At 43.7% G+C, this 16,612-nt stretch overlaps 1 protein-coding gene across 2 annotated transcripts in view; it reads right to left on the bottom strand.

The window, feature by feature from the left end:
- Positions 1–16,612, bottom strand: part of DLG2 (discs large MAGUK scaffold protein 2) — a 526,395-nt gene that overhangs the window by 257,376 nt on the left and 252,407 nt on the right. For both annotated transcript variants that reach the window (XM_054975099.1, XM_054975100.1), the window contains 2 exons: positions 12,563–12,631; positions 5,126–5,282 (listed from right to left, as the gene is read on the bottom strand). In XM_054975099.1, coding sequence (XP_054831074.1) covers positions 5,126–5,282; positions 12,563–12,631 — 226 coding nt within the window. The remainder of the gene's footprint in view (positions 1–5,125; positions 5,283–12,562; positions 12,632–16,612) is intronic.

Genomic DNA, 16,612 nt, shown 5'->3' with positions numbered 1-16,612 from the left:
TGGGTGACCTTGGGTCAGTCACAGCTTCTAGGAGCTCTCTCAGCCCCACCCACCTTACAGGGTGTTTGCTGTTGTGGGGATAATAAGGACATACTTTGTAAATCGCTCTGAGTGGGTGTTAGGAGATTCTCTTATGCCTGTCTTCTTATGTCTCCTCAAGCAATCGCCAGGGTGGCTTGGTGGAAGAACAGTCCCGAATGCATGGAAGCAATTTACTTATATGGAAGGAAGGAAAGGAAGGAAAATTCTTATCCTTATATGGAAGGATGCCCTGTGGCTTGGTAGGAGAATATCTGCTTGGTATACAGAAGGTCCCAGGTTCAATCCCCGGCATAGCCTGTTAAAAGGATCAGGTAGTAGATGAAGGGGAAGACTTCTGCCTGAGACCCTGGAGAGCAGCTGCCTGCCTGAGTAGACAACGCTGACTTTGATAGACTAAAGGTCTGATTCAGTGTAAGGCAGATTTATGTAGTCATATGAAAGAGATGCAAGAAGCTACCACTGGGACGGGGGACAAACATTTCTTCCACCAGCTACTTAGAATCAAGCTGGTTCCTATCCACATAGCCACATCGTAGGTTCTCTCTGATGGCCACCCTAAAGCATGACGGAATGTCGGGCTTTTCTACATATGCTTTGGGGACCTATCATACTATGTTTAAAATCCCTTTGTATATAGATCCCTCAAAGCATAAGCTCCCTTTCTGGCCCAGTCCCTCCAAACACATTCACATTGTTCCTTAATTCCACACTATCAATATCCAAATGAAAGAGCAGTTATGATAATGTCACAGACGCTAAATGCACAGAATGTAGCCAAAGGCTTTAAAAAATCCATTGCAAATTTGAAAATGGATTGTGGAGCTGCCGCCCAATTCATTACAAACCCAGAGATAACAAGCCCTGCATGCCTCATTTAAATGGGTTTCTCGAAGGCCTGTTCAGCTAGGTTCCATCCAGCAGATGGCAGACTTGGACTAACTTTGCCAAAGTACAGCAAGAGAATGCTGTACTATTCCACACTGCTGTAAAATACCGAGCAAATGTGGACCAAATTGTCTCTGCAACTCACAGCAGCCGACTGGACTCTCTATCATCTGTCAAACAGGATGCTGCTGTCGGAGCTAAATAAGATCGGTGTGGCAGCTGATTGAGGGCTACACTAAATTGCTGTTCCTCTTCTAAAGGTAAAGGTAAAGGTGCGAGCACTGAGTCATTACTGACCCATGGGAGGACGTCGCATCACGACATTTTATTGGCAGACTTTTGTTATGGGGTGGTTTGCCATTGCCTTCCCCAGTCATCTACACTTTACTACATTTTACTGACCTTGGGAAGATGGAAGGCTGAGTCAACCTTGAGCTGGCTACCTGAACCCGGCTTCCGCCAGGATCGAACTCAGGTCGTGAGCAGAGCTTGGGCTGCAGTACTGCAGCTTACCACTCTGCGCCACAGGGCTCTTCTGCTTGCAGGTATTTAAACCTGGGGTAGACAGAAAGACTCTCTAGGTGTTACTAAGTACCTGGGGACGCTCAAGTGCAGGATTGTATGTGTAGCCCTCAATTCATATGCAGGCTGTTTTGGCTCGGCGCACGTGAATGCCGCTTTTATGGGCACTCGCTTTGAGTGACTGCATCTGCAAGTGATTTTGGAGGGCAAAGTGCCAATTCAGCTCTGCTTTTGCAAGAACAAGTACTGTAGGCTCCTTTGATTTGCCAATTTGCATTTCTTTAAGGTATGAAAAGTGGGGAAAACTGGGATACTTTTAACAGTTCAGGAGGAACTGATATGAAATGCATGAATGTACTCATGGGGAGCAAACTGAAGTGTGACTGTGTGAATGAGTGCATGGGACGTTGGAGGGGGGACATGTGAAATGAGGTACACTTGAACATCCCTAGGCACTCCATAATGTGTAGAGAGGTTGAGAGCCAAAAGGTGGGTGTCAAAGGGCTCTTCTTTCACAGTGAGACTCTAATTGAGCTGGGCCAGTGGAATTAGGACTAGCCAGGATGTGGTTACTGTACTGTTTTTTTCTGGTTCCACTGACACATCCCTGTTTGCTTATATATTTTTGGATTTTATAAACCACTTTGGGTCCCCACTGGAAAGAAAAGTAGGACACAAATATTAAAATAAAGTACAGTAAATAGTTATTTGATATGAGAAATCCAGATTCACAGCTCACAAGTAAAATAAGTCAGTTTTAAAGTTACAGGTGAGGCTGAACTGGGTCAGCAAAGATGCCTTTGTGCGGTCTGGGTCCTCATTTCTGGAAAGACTTGGTAGGGTAACACTTTGCCTCCTCTTTTCTTAGTATTTATTTTATTTATTTAGACAAAACATTCGTATGCCACTTTTCTACCCAAATAGGGTCCCCAAGGCAGTAAACATTCAAAAATTTAAAACAACATTTTAAAGAATTAAGAAAAAAACTAAGAATAGTTTTCATGGAAGCAGGCTAATTAGAAAATTAATATTTTAAATTGTTGGATATAAAATATTGAGTATAATGTTGAATATAAAATGCTGAGTATAAAGTAAGTGAGGAGATGGAGAGGAGCAATATTTTCTAGCTTAAATGTGCTGTTATATATTCTATTTATGTTTTTTCTTCCATGTATTGTTATTGACTTTTTCTTTTCCAATAAACTTTTTAAAAAAAGAATTGAAATGTAAAACAACATTTAAAACAGTATAAAAATAATTCAATAACACACACACACAAACACTTAACACCAGGGCTCATTTTGAGGGGAAACGCACAGGAACACAGTTCCGGCAGTTGCCCAAAGAGGTCACATGTCAGGTGGCCCCGCCCACCTGACTCTTGGCCATTTTGGCCCGTTTTGGCCTGGATTGGGGCCAAAACAACCCAGATCGAGCCTCTGACGGGTGGTAGATCACTCTCCCACTCAGCAGCGGCCCGATCCTGACAATTCTGGGGCCCTTTTCAGCCATTTTCAGCCCCTTTTTGCTATTTTGGGCCCAATTTCAGTCCTGAATGGCCAGGATTGGGTCCAAAACAGCCAGGATAGGTGATGTCAGGGCGTATGGCATATGCAAATCAGTTATGCTAATGACACACTTCTGGTGATGTCAAGGGGTGTGGCATATGCTAATGAGTTATGCTAATGAGTTCCTCCAGCTCTTTTTCTACGAAATGACCTCTGCATAACACCAATAGCAGGGAGGAGGGCAAATAAGAGTTATTGGTGGCATGCCATTTGAAAAAAAACCCAGACTTCACCTACTGGCAGAACTCCGCAATAGAGGGGGGCAGATGAATCTCTCTGGGGAGTGAGTTCTTAAAGTTTTAGAACTAAGGCTGAAAAGATCCTTCTTTGAGTTGCCACCTGTTCATCCTTAGATGATAGGGGCACTCAAAGCAGGTTCTCTGAAGATGACCAAGTAGATGGGTTGGTTCAGATGGGAGAAGGCGGTTTTTAAGATATGCTGGTCCCAAAGTGTATAGGGCTTTTAATGTCGATACCAATACCTTGAAATGGGTTTTGGAAGTAAATTGGGAGCAAATACGATGGAACAAGACTGGAGTGATATGTTTCCCACCAACCACGCCAGTCCGCGTTCTGTAGACTAAGCTCCCTGATTGTCCAGTCCTGGTGATGAGTGGATGATTCACACTGTCTCCGGCTTCTGCCATTCTCAGTAAATGGGTCATATCGCCCTGGCCATTTGCAGACACTCTGATCTTTGCGAGTCCACATACTGGAGCAGGGTGGTAGTGGACCAGAAAGTGGCCTTTTCAGTGGTGGCACTGTACACATGGAGGCATAAGGAGAAGGACCTGGGGAAAGGATCTTATTGGGCAAGCTGGTTAGGACAGGAAGAAGTGGTCACACAACCAATCACCTCAGTTCCAAGATGGTTAATCTGTGTTGGGAGTGGGATCCTTTATGAAAGCATTACAGCAGAAAATTGTGGTATGGTATAGTGCATCAGACTAGGCTTCAAACAGACTATGCTCCTGAGAGAATCAGGTTCACATCCCCACTTCGACATGGAAACTTGCTGGGTAACCTCACAGCCCAACCTCTCTCACAAGGTTGCTTTGAGGATAAAATGGAAGAGGAAAGAATGACATTTTAAGCTGCTTTGGCTCCCCAATGGGGAGAAAAGTGGGATACAAATCTATACATTTATATACATAAATATATACATAAATATATACATAAATCTATACATATATCCTGACTGTCCCATCAATGCTCAGCCCACATCCCGGGACCTGGAGAGAACATTCCTTTCATGATGTAAACACCCACTAAGAAGGGATTTTAGGAAATTCACCCCCTAAGGGGGTAAAAAGGGGTAAAACGTGTTTCCCCAAAGGGATACAGCTTCCCTGTGTGGCTGGTAGGCTGCTGCCTGCTTGCACCCCCGCCCACTGCCAACTTGGCCACTCTTTCCTGATTGGGCCAGCCTTTCAAGGTCATTTGCATATGCAGGCTGATTGGGCCTCACAATATTACACACCTCATCCTCCTTCCTCACCCCCGGAGACAGTTGAAACACAGAGGTCATTTGCATATGCGGCCTGATTGGTTCTCAACCCCCACATTCTAAACAGTATGCAGTTGCCATTGGGAGTCCTTGAATGTGTCCTGAGGTAAAATGAACCTCCCAGTCTTCCCCTCAATGTTCCCTAGGGTTGCCAACTCAAAAACAAACAAACAAAAACAATCACACAAATAAAAAAAATGTTACATACCCGTAAGTATTATAACTGGATTTAAAGTAGTTAAATACCATAGCGAAGCACAGGTATTAAATAAACAAACAACATGTTTTGGTGCTGTAATGCAAATGAACAAAAACGACAAGAAATGGCAACACTGTGCATAGGGTTTTTGGGGCAAGCCCAGTGGTGGTTCTGGATCACAACATCAATGTCCACAAGGCCCAAGCTGGTCACTGACCCACCTATCCTTGACCTTTGTGTATTCCTCCCCTATAAAACTCAACTACCCCTTGTTAATATGAGCCCAATCTTCTAAAAAGCTTCAAGCCAGCAAAGAAAACCAAAATGGAAAGTAAATTAAAATGAAAAGCCAAAATTATAGGAACTGAAGGCAATGTGCAAGGAGAGACTTGGAATACTTACAGATAAAATCTGATCTCCTCGCTGTAGCTCTCCACTGAGGTCAGCTGGTCCACCTGCTAGGATGAAGGATACAAAAATGCCTTCGCCGTCTTCTCCTCCTACAATGTTAAACCCAAGTCCCGTTGAGCCCTTGTGTAGGACAACTTTTCGAGGTTCCCTGTGGGAACAAACAAACAAATTAAGAGTCCCGCACACAGTATCTCTCTCTCGGCAATTCATTCATTTATATTTCATGACAGTATCAAACTGCTGCCACTTAAGATCATTTGTCCAACAAGACAGGTTCCACCCTCCCCGAAGGGCATGAGCTTACCTAAGGCTGCATCGGCGCATCGTTGGATATTGCACAATGGTTGAAGCATAGAAATTCTTAGCAACTGGATGGACTTGTTAGTTGTGAACGAGTGCTATTGTGCAAGATCCACCCATGTGTGGATGCAGCTTAACTCTCTCTTCTGCTGTTCAATGAGACTTTCCCCCAATAATTCCTGCTGGGGAAAGGTCCATAGTTAAGCAGCAAAGGACATACTTTGGGGGGGGGGGCTATAATTTAGTAGCAGAGCACATGCGTTGAACGCAAAAGCGTCTTTGCATCTCCCCAGTGGAAGGATTCCCAGTTGAAGGTTCTGAGAAAGGCTCCTCTCTGCCTGAGACCCCCAGAGAGCTGCTGGTCAACCAGCACAATAACCAGCAGGGGACACCCCACCCACTAGAGGAATATCATATACAGAAATGTTACAATGAAGTCTATATACATATATTTATAAAGTGACAAGTGCATGAAGTGAATAAATAACTCCTTCCTATAAATATATAAATAGCAGTAATAGAAATATCGATATACAATATCCTCCAGTACGTCCAATCCACATAATAATAAATACAATAAATACAGTAAGTAACACCAATTTTGGAACACATTCATGGATGCGTGTGTATGGCCATTATCCAAAGTCAGAATCATTTTTCTTTTGTTCTCTTGCAGAGATGCCAGAATATAGTCGTAAGGTGACAAAAACCATCCTTGGAAGACAAACAGGGAGGTGCCAGACCGTCTTTCCACTTTGAAAATAATGTTCTTTATGTTCTTTCTACAGGTCAGATACTGCAAACTGGGAGCACAAAGGCTGGGAAATGGCCGTCAACTGAGAGCCAAGCTACAAGTGATGCCTGACACAGGTTGGACACTTGTCAGCTTCTCTCAAGTTTTGATGGGAAATGTAGGCATGCAGCTGTAATGGAGAGCCAAGCTGTAAAACCAGGACGCCTACATTTCCCATCAAAACTTGAGGTAAGCTGACAAGTGTCCAATCTGTGTAAGGCATCACTTGTAGCTTGGCTCTGAGAGTTTGCTGTTTAAGAAAACCCTGGGCGTGGAGTCTTTCCATCAGGGTGACAGTTGTTGGATATCTTAGGGCAGGTGGGTGGGGTTCTTTGTACTTTATAAATATATGTATATAGAATTCATTGTACCATTTCTGTATATGATATTCCTCTAGTGGGTGGGGTGTCCCCTGTTGGTTATTGTGCTTGTCCCTAGAGGAGCCTCTCGTTGTATGGCCAACCAAAACAGACAATACTGAGTAAGACAGGCCAATGATCTGGCCAGGTATAGGGCAGCCTCATAGATACCTTGTATAAGGTAACTATAAGGTTCGATCCTTTGGATGTGACCTGGAAATGATCGTAAGAGGCAGAGTGTGGAAGGCCCTCTGTCTGAGACTTTGGAGAGCTATTGCTAATTGAAGGAGAAAATATTAGGCCAGATGGACCAATAGCCTTGGTATAAAACAAGTGCATACGTTTATTTCCACTGCATGGAAGCACCTTGTTGAATGATGCCTGTGCCCTCCTGTCCTCCAGGGCAGGAGGCGCCCAGGGCGTTAACAGTGGAGGAAATGCACTGGGTAGGAAGCATGTCTGCTTCAACTGCATGAACCAGCAAGCAAAAGCTGGCTTCTCTTCACTTAAGTACCCCCATCAGTGACAACTAGCCTCCAAGAAAGATCTGACTAAGCCTACCTACCTCCTCTTCATATACAGATACAAATGACGAAAGTTCACTACTCCATAATCATAAGAAAGAGGTTGGATCAATGAGATGATCGGGATGGGGGCTACAGAGTGAGACGACAAGCTACAAAAAATTCCAGGGAGCCGGTCTATGCCTAGCTCTGGTGCACAGATGAGGCCACCCCAGAGGATGAAAGGCAGGCACCAATACCCAATACCATGGTAGTTGCGAACGTCACCTTGCAAGGAAGCAGCCACGAGAAAGCTAGTATGGTATAGCAGTTCAACAGTCAGACCGGGAGGACAGAAATCTGGGTTCAAATTCCCACTCACCCATACATCTAACTGAATGACTTTGGGCCAATCACTCTCTCACATCCTATCCTACCTCAGAGGGTTGTGGTGAGTTTAAATTGGCGAAGAGGAGAATTATGTATGGTCTCCTGAGCTCCTTGGAAGTAGGGCAGGATTAAAATGTAATAAGGTAAAGATGCAGATCTTTGCAAAGATGCTGAGCGTTCAAGTCCCAGTCCAGCAGGAGACAAGGTGTGCTTCTAGGTCCCAAAATCATTCTCACAAACAAGGACAGCTCACATTCCGAGCAAGTCCTAAAGTTCTGCCAAAACAGATGATAGTTGATGACATCTTTTGATGAGGCTGGAGAAAAACGGAACTTGATATTTAGAATGCTAATTAGCACAAATCTTCTTCTAATGTGCACCAGAATTTTGCTCAGGACTCCAGAGATCCTAACACTTTGCTACTGAGCTTAATCCTGTCCTCAGTTATTCCATAGCATCATTCATTCCCCAACAGGTGGTATTTCTCTTGTAGGATGTCCTGACTCCCGACTGAGGGTTTAAGTGTAGATGAAATGAGAACTGATGGACTTATTTATTGTCCTGTCATGTCAATCATTGAATTCCATTGGCATTGTCCATCTGTCGGAAAAGGACACTAAAGAAAGATGGGGAGAAGACATGGAGCTCTTGTCGTTGGAGAAGGAAAGAGCACCTGAAGGACCATGAAGGAATATCTTGCTGTTGCTGATTAAAATTCTATGAGTGTTGAACTCTAATAACTGCAGGCCTCAAGGAAAAAGCTGATCTACAAATTGTAAAGAACGAAGCAATAGACCAAGCTGTATCTTCATGCTGTATTTTTAATGCTCTCCTTTTTCAAAAAGACGGCATGCATGTTGCAAACTAAGGAGAGAGATTTAGCACAGCCTTTTCTCTGGTGCGCTAGTCTGCCAGATGCAGGGAGGTTTTTACATGCATACTTTATCTGCAATACACCTTGGAAGTCTACCACCTCCTTCTGAGAAATGTTTTGAACGGCTCTGAGATTCAGGGCTGATTCTTAACCCAAGCTGTGCCATAATGAAGAGGCCACCAGTGGGACATGACTTGTCCTTGGCCACCATCACAAAGGATCAGGTAAAACGTACAGCTTATGTCTCTTAGCTTCCAGACTTACAGCATATCCTTGATCGGAGTGGCCCTGTATCACTGGTAGTGCCTTGCAGCTTGGTTTGCTCCACCAGGATAAGGCAACGGGCAAAATACTGTTGGAGTGACAAAATCTCTTGAATTAATCCTGCAGTGATTCCTTCCACTAGCTAGAAACTGCTCCCCAAATCTCCGGAGTTAGTTGATCATCCAAAAAGTCTGAAGGCTTTGAAGTTTTACGTCTAACAGGTAAGTGTCTAGGAGAGCTACATTAAGTCCTGTCTGAGTACATTGGTTCAGGCTTCCAAATATTTCACAGGCCCAGTTTTGGCTTGTCACCCTGGGAGTGGAATGTGCCGCTCAGTTAACTAAGTGCACCTGTGAGCTGTTGCTCAGGCAATGTGTCCTTGAGGCACAAGGGAGTCTTGGCTGCGCATGTCCTCCTTCCTTTCTCAGGCTAGCAATGCTGCTAGCGAAGTGTGCCCTGATTGGCTGACACTGCTAGAAAAGATGGCTCCTCACTGCACTCTGTATCATGCTACACGCTCTCACTGAGGGCCAAACTACAAGTGACGCCTGACATTAGTTGGACACTTGTCAGCTTCCCTCAAGTTTTGATGGGAAATGTAGGCAGCTTGGGGGGATGTTGGACAAGTGACAGTTGAAAAGTCCATTGGACAGCAGTTGGAGAGCCAAGCTGCAAGACTAGGATGCCTACATTTCCCATCAAAACTTGAGGGAAGCTGACAAGTGTCCAACTAGTGTCAGGCATCACTTGTAGTTTGGTTCTGAGATTTCATCTGACCATTCTGTGCTATTGTCTTCTATCAGCATGTGAGAGACTTTTGCTCCATGCCAGGCCTGAGATCACCAGAGCTGCCTGGCATGGTTAATGGACTTTGTGAGTATGTGCATTCAAGCCTCTTCAGAGAAATGCAAGTTTTAGCAAGCTCATGTATTTTAGTCAGATAGTTCTAGTAAGAAATAGATAAGTTGGTTTTTGTGGGTTTTCCGGGCTGTATTGCCGTGGTCTTGGCATTGTAGTTCCTGACGTTTCGCCAGCACACCAAAATACTGGACAACACTTCCAACTACTTTGTCAGGCTGCACAGGGAAGCCATTGAAATTCACAAGCATAAGCAAAACTTCAACAGGAAAGAAGAAACCTTAAGAATGAACAGAGCATGGGTTCCAGTTCTGAAAAACACCAGGCCAACAAAACACTCCACACCCGACAATAGCCCTGCAGAGAAGATTAGCACATCAAGCACCAATCCATATGCAAAAGAACCTCCTCAGGTTACAGTGAAGCCTCCCGCCATTAGCATTCCACACCCTGGGAAACTCTTACAGAATGACTCAGCTCAACCCCACCCCTCCTGAGTAGATACAAATGACCTACATCTTTTCCACACTGTGACACTGAGAGATCTCTGTCTTTTGGTGCTACACCTCTGAAGATGCCAGCCACAGCTGCTGGCGAAACGTCAGGAACTACAATGCCAAGACCACGGCAATACAGCCCGGAAAACCCCCAACAACCAATAGATAAGTTGTTCGTTGTTTTATTGCCTTTGCTTGTGCCCTTATAGAGTGGTTCCTGCAACTTTGCATACACTCTAATAAACAACCCTTATATTTAAGCCTGTCTTGAGTTTCTGACCAGCTGTGTGCAAATCCACCCAGAGTAAAGAACCTGGGGACTGGGAAGTCTCAAACAAAACCAGGTACTTCAACCCTCCAGGAGGGCCGCTAGGGGTTTGAGTAGCTGCAAGCAGTGCTTGGAACAGTGGCCAGGAGGTTGAACGCCTAGACAGTAAGGAGAAGGTAGCAGTTTAAACAATGCACGCTATGTTGAGTTTTGAGAAGCAGATTGTTTTAAAAGTATCTTTTCTGTTTCCTGCCATTAGATGGAGCTGAGCATTTAAGTATCAAAAAGGCACACTCAAAGGACTAAAAGCCTGCCTCTCCATTGTGAAACGCATTCATTTTCTCTTCCCTGTTTTTTAAATAAAACAATTTTCAAAATCAATTCCTCAAAGTACTCTCTGCATTTTGGAGTGACAAAGAGGTTTGTCTCACACGTTTAGCGTCCAATATTGGTCAAGTAATGCTTTCTGCAGGCGGCTAGGAAAACAATGGGGATAATAGCTTTGTTTCTTTCTCAAGAGAGAAAGTGAGTTAACTTTCAAAATGGGGAGGGCGGCAGAGATTTTTCTGATCGAGTCTCATTCTACAGAATTGGAGCTGTACAAGAAGTTTCAATGGAGCGTGGACAGGGTAAGTTCTTGAGGGATCAGACACCCCCCACCCTAAAAAAAATGTTTGATGGGAGGTCAGCTTCCAAAGGCTTATATAGCTATGAAGGGGGAATCCTGTTTTGTGGGTTATGTTTCCTCTAGACTTTTCCCCACAAAGAAAATCCCCCCTAACCAGTTTCTAAACAACACTATATGGGTCCGTGGAGGGGGGGGGGAACTACCTACAGTTTCCTGAAGATGTAATTTTCTTGTGTTTTTAATTTCTTTAACATTATACACTTATTAATTCATTACAAGGTATTCCAGCTTCATGTTCAAATGCATTTTAATGGATGTTACAGTTCCTCTCCTTTATTAAATGAAAAGAAGTTTTGTAATACCTCAAAGAAAGATTTATTGTAGCATAAGTAATTGCTTAATCAGAATGTAATAATAGATTTAATTGTATTAATGAGGACCTAAATTGGCGGTGTCAAGGTTAGGGTTAGGGTTTGCCACTGTGCTTATCTTGTATTTCTGCGTTTTAGAGGGACACCTTTTTCAGTAGTGGCACCTTGCTTGTGGTATGTCCTTCCCCTTGAGGCTTATCTGGTGCCTATGTTGCTTTCTCTTACACACCAGGCTGTAATGTTTCTGTTCACCCAGGCTTTTAAGAATTTCTTTCTATGTTTTGGTTTGATTTCTAAAGAATTGGCCTTGCTGAGACTCCGTCGCTTCTAGTTTAAACCAGAAGTGATGTCATTGGGAGCCTGAGGAACATGTGTACCATTTCGCCACGTGCTCCAGCCAGGCTCCCCACACCTCCCTCCGCCCTTGCAGAACAGGTGAGCTGTGGTAGGAGGTGGCAGGTGGGGATGGGGGATTTCCTGCCCCCAGCAGGGGGCTGGCATCGCTAGAAAAGTGTAAGATAAGAATGGCATAAATACACAATGGTGTAGAATCTACAGCTACTTCTGAATCTTAGCGCAGTGAGATATGCTTGGGAATGCCTTCACATTCCAGAGACTTAAGCCTTTCTTTTCAAATGGAAGGCTTTCAGTGTTTCTTTTCCCTGACTTGTAACATTGATTTTACTTTGCTGCTGATTTTATTATTGGCAATTTTCTTGGCTCTTGAGTTTTTTTTACTCGTTTTGGACATCACTGGCAGCTATATTGCTGTTTAGTTCCATTTTGGTTGGCTACTCTTTTAGATGGTTATTTTGAGATAGCTACTTTTACATATTTTTTTTTAAAGAAAGTCTCAGGTCCAGTAGCACCTTAAAGGCCAACTAGATTTCCAGGGTATGAGTTCTTGAGAGTCAGAGTTCCCTTCGTCTCTTTCTTGCTGCTGTACTTTTTGTTGACGCAAGTTGCCTTGAGTATTATTTTACAACAGAAAGTCAGAGGATAAATTATCTAAATAACTAAACCACACATGAATCATTCTGAGCTCTCTGAAGGAGGAGCAGGCCTATATGAAATGACCCATGTACAACAGGCACTTATGTACATTCTAAATAACTGCTATTGATAAATAAATAACACGGTAGAACAACTACACCCTGTTCTTTGGCATTTCATGATGGATCCCTGTTGTTTTCATAAGAAGCCATCAACCCCCTCTGGTAAGAAGGAAAGGCGGGTTAGAAATCTTTGAACAAATCAATCAGACGTGAAACACACGTATAATACTAATGGACTGTGCAAAAGGATAATGTTGGTTGATCTTACCCTTCTATAGAAATGCTCCGTTGTATGCTCACTGTAGGTGGCCGGGTGACTGTGCTGTGTTGGGAATGACTATAGCATCAAGAAAGAAAGGGAAAGAAAGGAAAATAAGATTAATAAAGCCAGCAGGCTCTTTTACTTACGAAATGTGTTGGACTTATCATAGCTCACAGCTATCAAAGCCAGAACTCATGGGCAACCATGAGAAGCTATACACCTGCACGGAGAAGAATTATACTCCTGGTGGGATCTCCATTTGATGTTTGCACCACTGATGAAGAGACAAGCCATTCTTTAAGCTACATGAAGGCTTGCCTCTTGGGCTGTGAGAAGTGCCACAGCAGAAATAATACACTCAAATCAAGGTGGTGCACTCTCTGACATTGAAGATAATGGATTAGCTCCTCTTACATAAGAGGCTAACAGAATCTTGTAACCCAGTATTGAGATCCGAATACTCTCGAAGACCACTTAGGAGTCTCACTGGCATAGGGCAACCACATTCAATTAAACAGAGCACAACTACTCTGGCCTTATTAAACCTGTGGGCATTTTTGGAATTTTGAACAGGTAATAGGTGCCACAATGGCTGCCATGGGGAGGGGGGGTGACCAATCACAAAATGGCTGCTCTGGTGGCTGGGGCTAATCACAAAATGTAGTGAGGTCCCTCAAAGTATAAGGTAATTCCAAGGCAAGTGTCCTCCTATGATGGAGGCAGCTGTTTTTTAATGGGTGCTCCCTGTAGATATAAAGCTGTTTCCTCCTGGGCTCTTCTGAAGTAACTCCTGTTTCTGTGAGGTGAAGTAAAGTCAGGCTTGGATATTTGTTTTGGGGAACAGCTGCTGTGGGTAGAGATGCCAGGCCAAGCCTGACAACCAGTGGGTGGATTGGAGGTGGGGACATGGGGAGCGTTGCCACAACTGTGATGGCGTCACTTCCTGGGAAAACCCAGAAGCAATGGCAGTAACTCTAGGAGTTGTCAGAAGCTCTCTGGTAAACTCTCTGGTAAAACCATAAACTCTATGGTGAAACGAGTTGATTCCTTGAGCCGTCACCATTGTTTCTGACATCACCAGAGGTGATGTCATCTCGCTCACGACACCTGTGGGGTTTTTATTTCCCCCCAATTTGCAATGGGAATTTGAGGTGAGGGATCCTCCGCCATGAACGAGGGCTTGGACACTAACTAAGCAAACACAATTAATACATATACTCATATATCCACCTCTTAAGAATTTTCGCAAGCATACTATTTAATCACTTAAAGAGACATATACTCATAAACATCAACAGCCTATGAGTATATGTCTCTTTAAGGGATTAAATAGTATGCTTGTGAAAATTCTTAAGAAGTGGATATTTGTATTATGTATATATGTATTAATATATTAATGTGGATATATGTATTATGTATTTATGTATTAATTGTGTTTGCTTAGTGTTCATGATCACTCTTGTTATTTTGCTACTCTCGTGATACTCTCTGTTTGGTCATGAATGAGGGCTTGGCATCCCAAGCTTTGAAGAAGTCACCAGTGGATACCACAAAACATTTGAGGGTCAATGGCGTCCCAAGCAGAAACTGAGCACCCATTTCTGGCACCATGCAGGGAACACTGAAATAGGAAGTGCAGCTCTAAATGCAAAGCACCTCTTTCCATTGAACTGAAAGAGGGAAACTTCACCGGGGAGGGGGCCAGTATCTGCATGGGACACCACCGAACCAGTGCTGGATCAAGGTCCAAGTCTTCAAAACTGGAGTTTAAAGAAATAAATTCGGTAACGCAATCAACACAGGACTGACTGGCACAATGCAAATTAAAACGGTTGATATTCTTTGTTCACCCTCAACAGTACAGATGGCTTTGACAAATTAATTGAATGGAACAGAAGATGTAAAGTACGCCAATGAGACAGAGCTGGCAGTTAACACAGATACTTTGACGCAATGTAAGTCAAACACAGGTCAGTCTCACGGCTCTTCCGGGACAGCTTGCGATATCTGCCTGGCGGCTTGACGGCACTTTGAAAAGGAATACTTTCAGGCCCTGTTGTTACCAAGGAAAACCACAGAGAAGGCTGGCTCCCTGAACTGTGAAACACCATTCAGTAAAGAGCTGAAGAATGTTAACTCACCCAATCCGAAGAGGCTTATGAAACATACTGAAAAGCCATACCAGCAATTCAAACCACACACGTGGACAATCGTCAACTCACATACACAGACACAAACCAAAAAGCCAAAATCTATACCCATGACATATATTAGTGGGTGAGCAACCCAACTTTCGTCTCACGTGTCTGAATCTGTTGGCAAACACATGCAACCCAAAGAGTCCGACATCGATATCTATGACATGTATTAGCGGTGAGCAACCCAACTCTCCGAGCACAGGTCTAGCTTTTTGGGTGAACTTCTTATAGTCACTGATGGCTCCATACATGGAGACTGTGGACTTCCCCCTCTCCTCCACTCTGGCACAGGAGTACATTTCTTTAAAAAAATTCCAGAGGCTCAAAGCCATGGCAGTGCCAGCCCATCCCATGTCATAAATCTTTGGATTATTTTATGTTTTCAGATGAGGTACAATTCCTCAACCCGAGAACATATCTAAACCATCTTCTTGTTAAAGAAGTGGGATGGAAAGCAATACTATTGAAAAGGGATTGCACAAAAGTTGATCTAAGACAAAAGTTAATGCAGAAAGACAAATTGATTGATTCCCGACTCCTCCACTTGAAGCCAGCTGGGTGACCTTGGGCTAGTCACAGCTCTCTGGAGTTCTCTCAGCCCCACCCACCTCACAGGGTGTTTTGTTGTGGGGATAATAATGACGTACTTTGTAAACCGCTCTGAGTGGGTGTTAAGTCATCTTGAAGGACTGTATATAAATCGAATGTTATTATTAAAGTACTATAGTGGTACTTTGTGCTATAGCACTATGAAATAGCGCAGTCCTAAGCAGAGTTACTCTCTTCTAAATCTACTGAAGTCAATGGGCTTAGAAGGGTGCAACTCTGCCTAGGATTGTACTGTCAGTGACTTTGGGTGAGTTATATTCTTCCTCAAGGATCTTTGGTGGAAGGGCAAGATAAAAATGAGACAGAATATTAGATTGGGACAATGTTGATTGAATGTGCAGAGAGGCCCCTCTCCTTCAGGTTTGTTTATGTCAGTTTCTTGAAACCATGGTAGCTTAAAGGGTTACAGGCAATTTCATCCATGCACAGTCCAGTAATACACAAGTGACTTTTAGTGGTGGTGGTGAGGTGATCTTTTTCAAAACATGCAAAACACATGGGTCTCGATCACAAGCAGAAAAAAAGGAGAACAAGGTACAGTGGAGAAAAACAACAACACAGAACTGAAAACCAAGAACGATCTGAAAGAAAACGAGAGTGGAATATCTATTGCTGCTGAATTAGATACCATATGCAATAATGGAGTCCCATCACAATCTTCAACGTGGACTGTAATTTTATCCAGGCCCAAGGTTGAAGAACAAGAAACACAAGCATGCATGCAATAATTTCGAGGAACTTATAACTTAACCAGGGGTCATTTCGTAGAAAAAGAGTTGGAGGAACTCATTAGCATAACTCATTAGCATAACTCATTAACATATGCCCTGCCCCTTGCCATCACCAGAAGTGTGTCATTGGCATAACAGATTTGCATATTCCACACCATCTGACATCACCTATTCTGGCTGTTTTGGACCCAATCCTGGCCATTCAGACCTGAAATTGGGCCCAAAATGGCAAAAAGGGGCTGAAAATGGCTGAAAAGGGGCCCAAAATGGTCAGGATCAGGCCACTGCTGAGTGGGAGAGTGATCCACCACCCGTCAGAGGCCCGATCCGGGCCGTTTTGGCCCCAATCCAGGCAGAAATGGGCCCAAATTGGCCGAGAGTCAGGTGGGTGGGGCCACCTGACATGTGACCTCTTTGGGGAACTGCCGGAACTGCGTTCCTGTGCGTTCCCCCTCGAAATAAGCCCTGAACCTAATGATATAAAAGGTAACAGGACATGATTTATATATATATAAATA

The sequence above is a fragment of the Eublepharis macularius genome, chromosome 3 (genome assembly GCF_028583425.1).
Source record: "Eublepharis macularius isolate TG4126 chromosome 3, MPM_Emac_v1.0, whole genome shotgun sequence".
NCBI lineage: Eukaryota > Metazoa > Chordata > Lepidosauria > Squamata > Eublepharidae > Eublepharis > Eublepharis macularius.
Note: the sequence above shows the minus strand (reverse complement) of the source record. Positions and strands in the feature narration are given on the sequence as shown.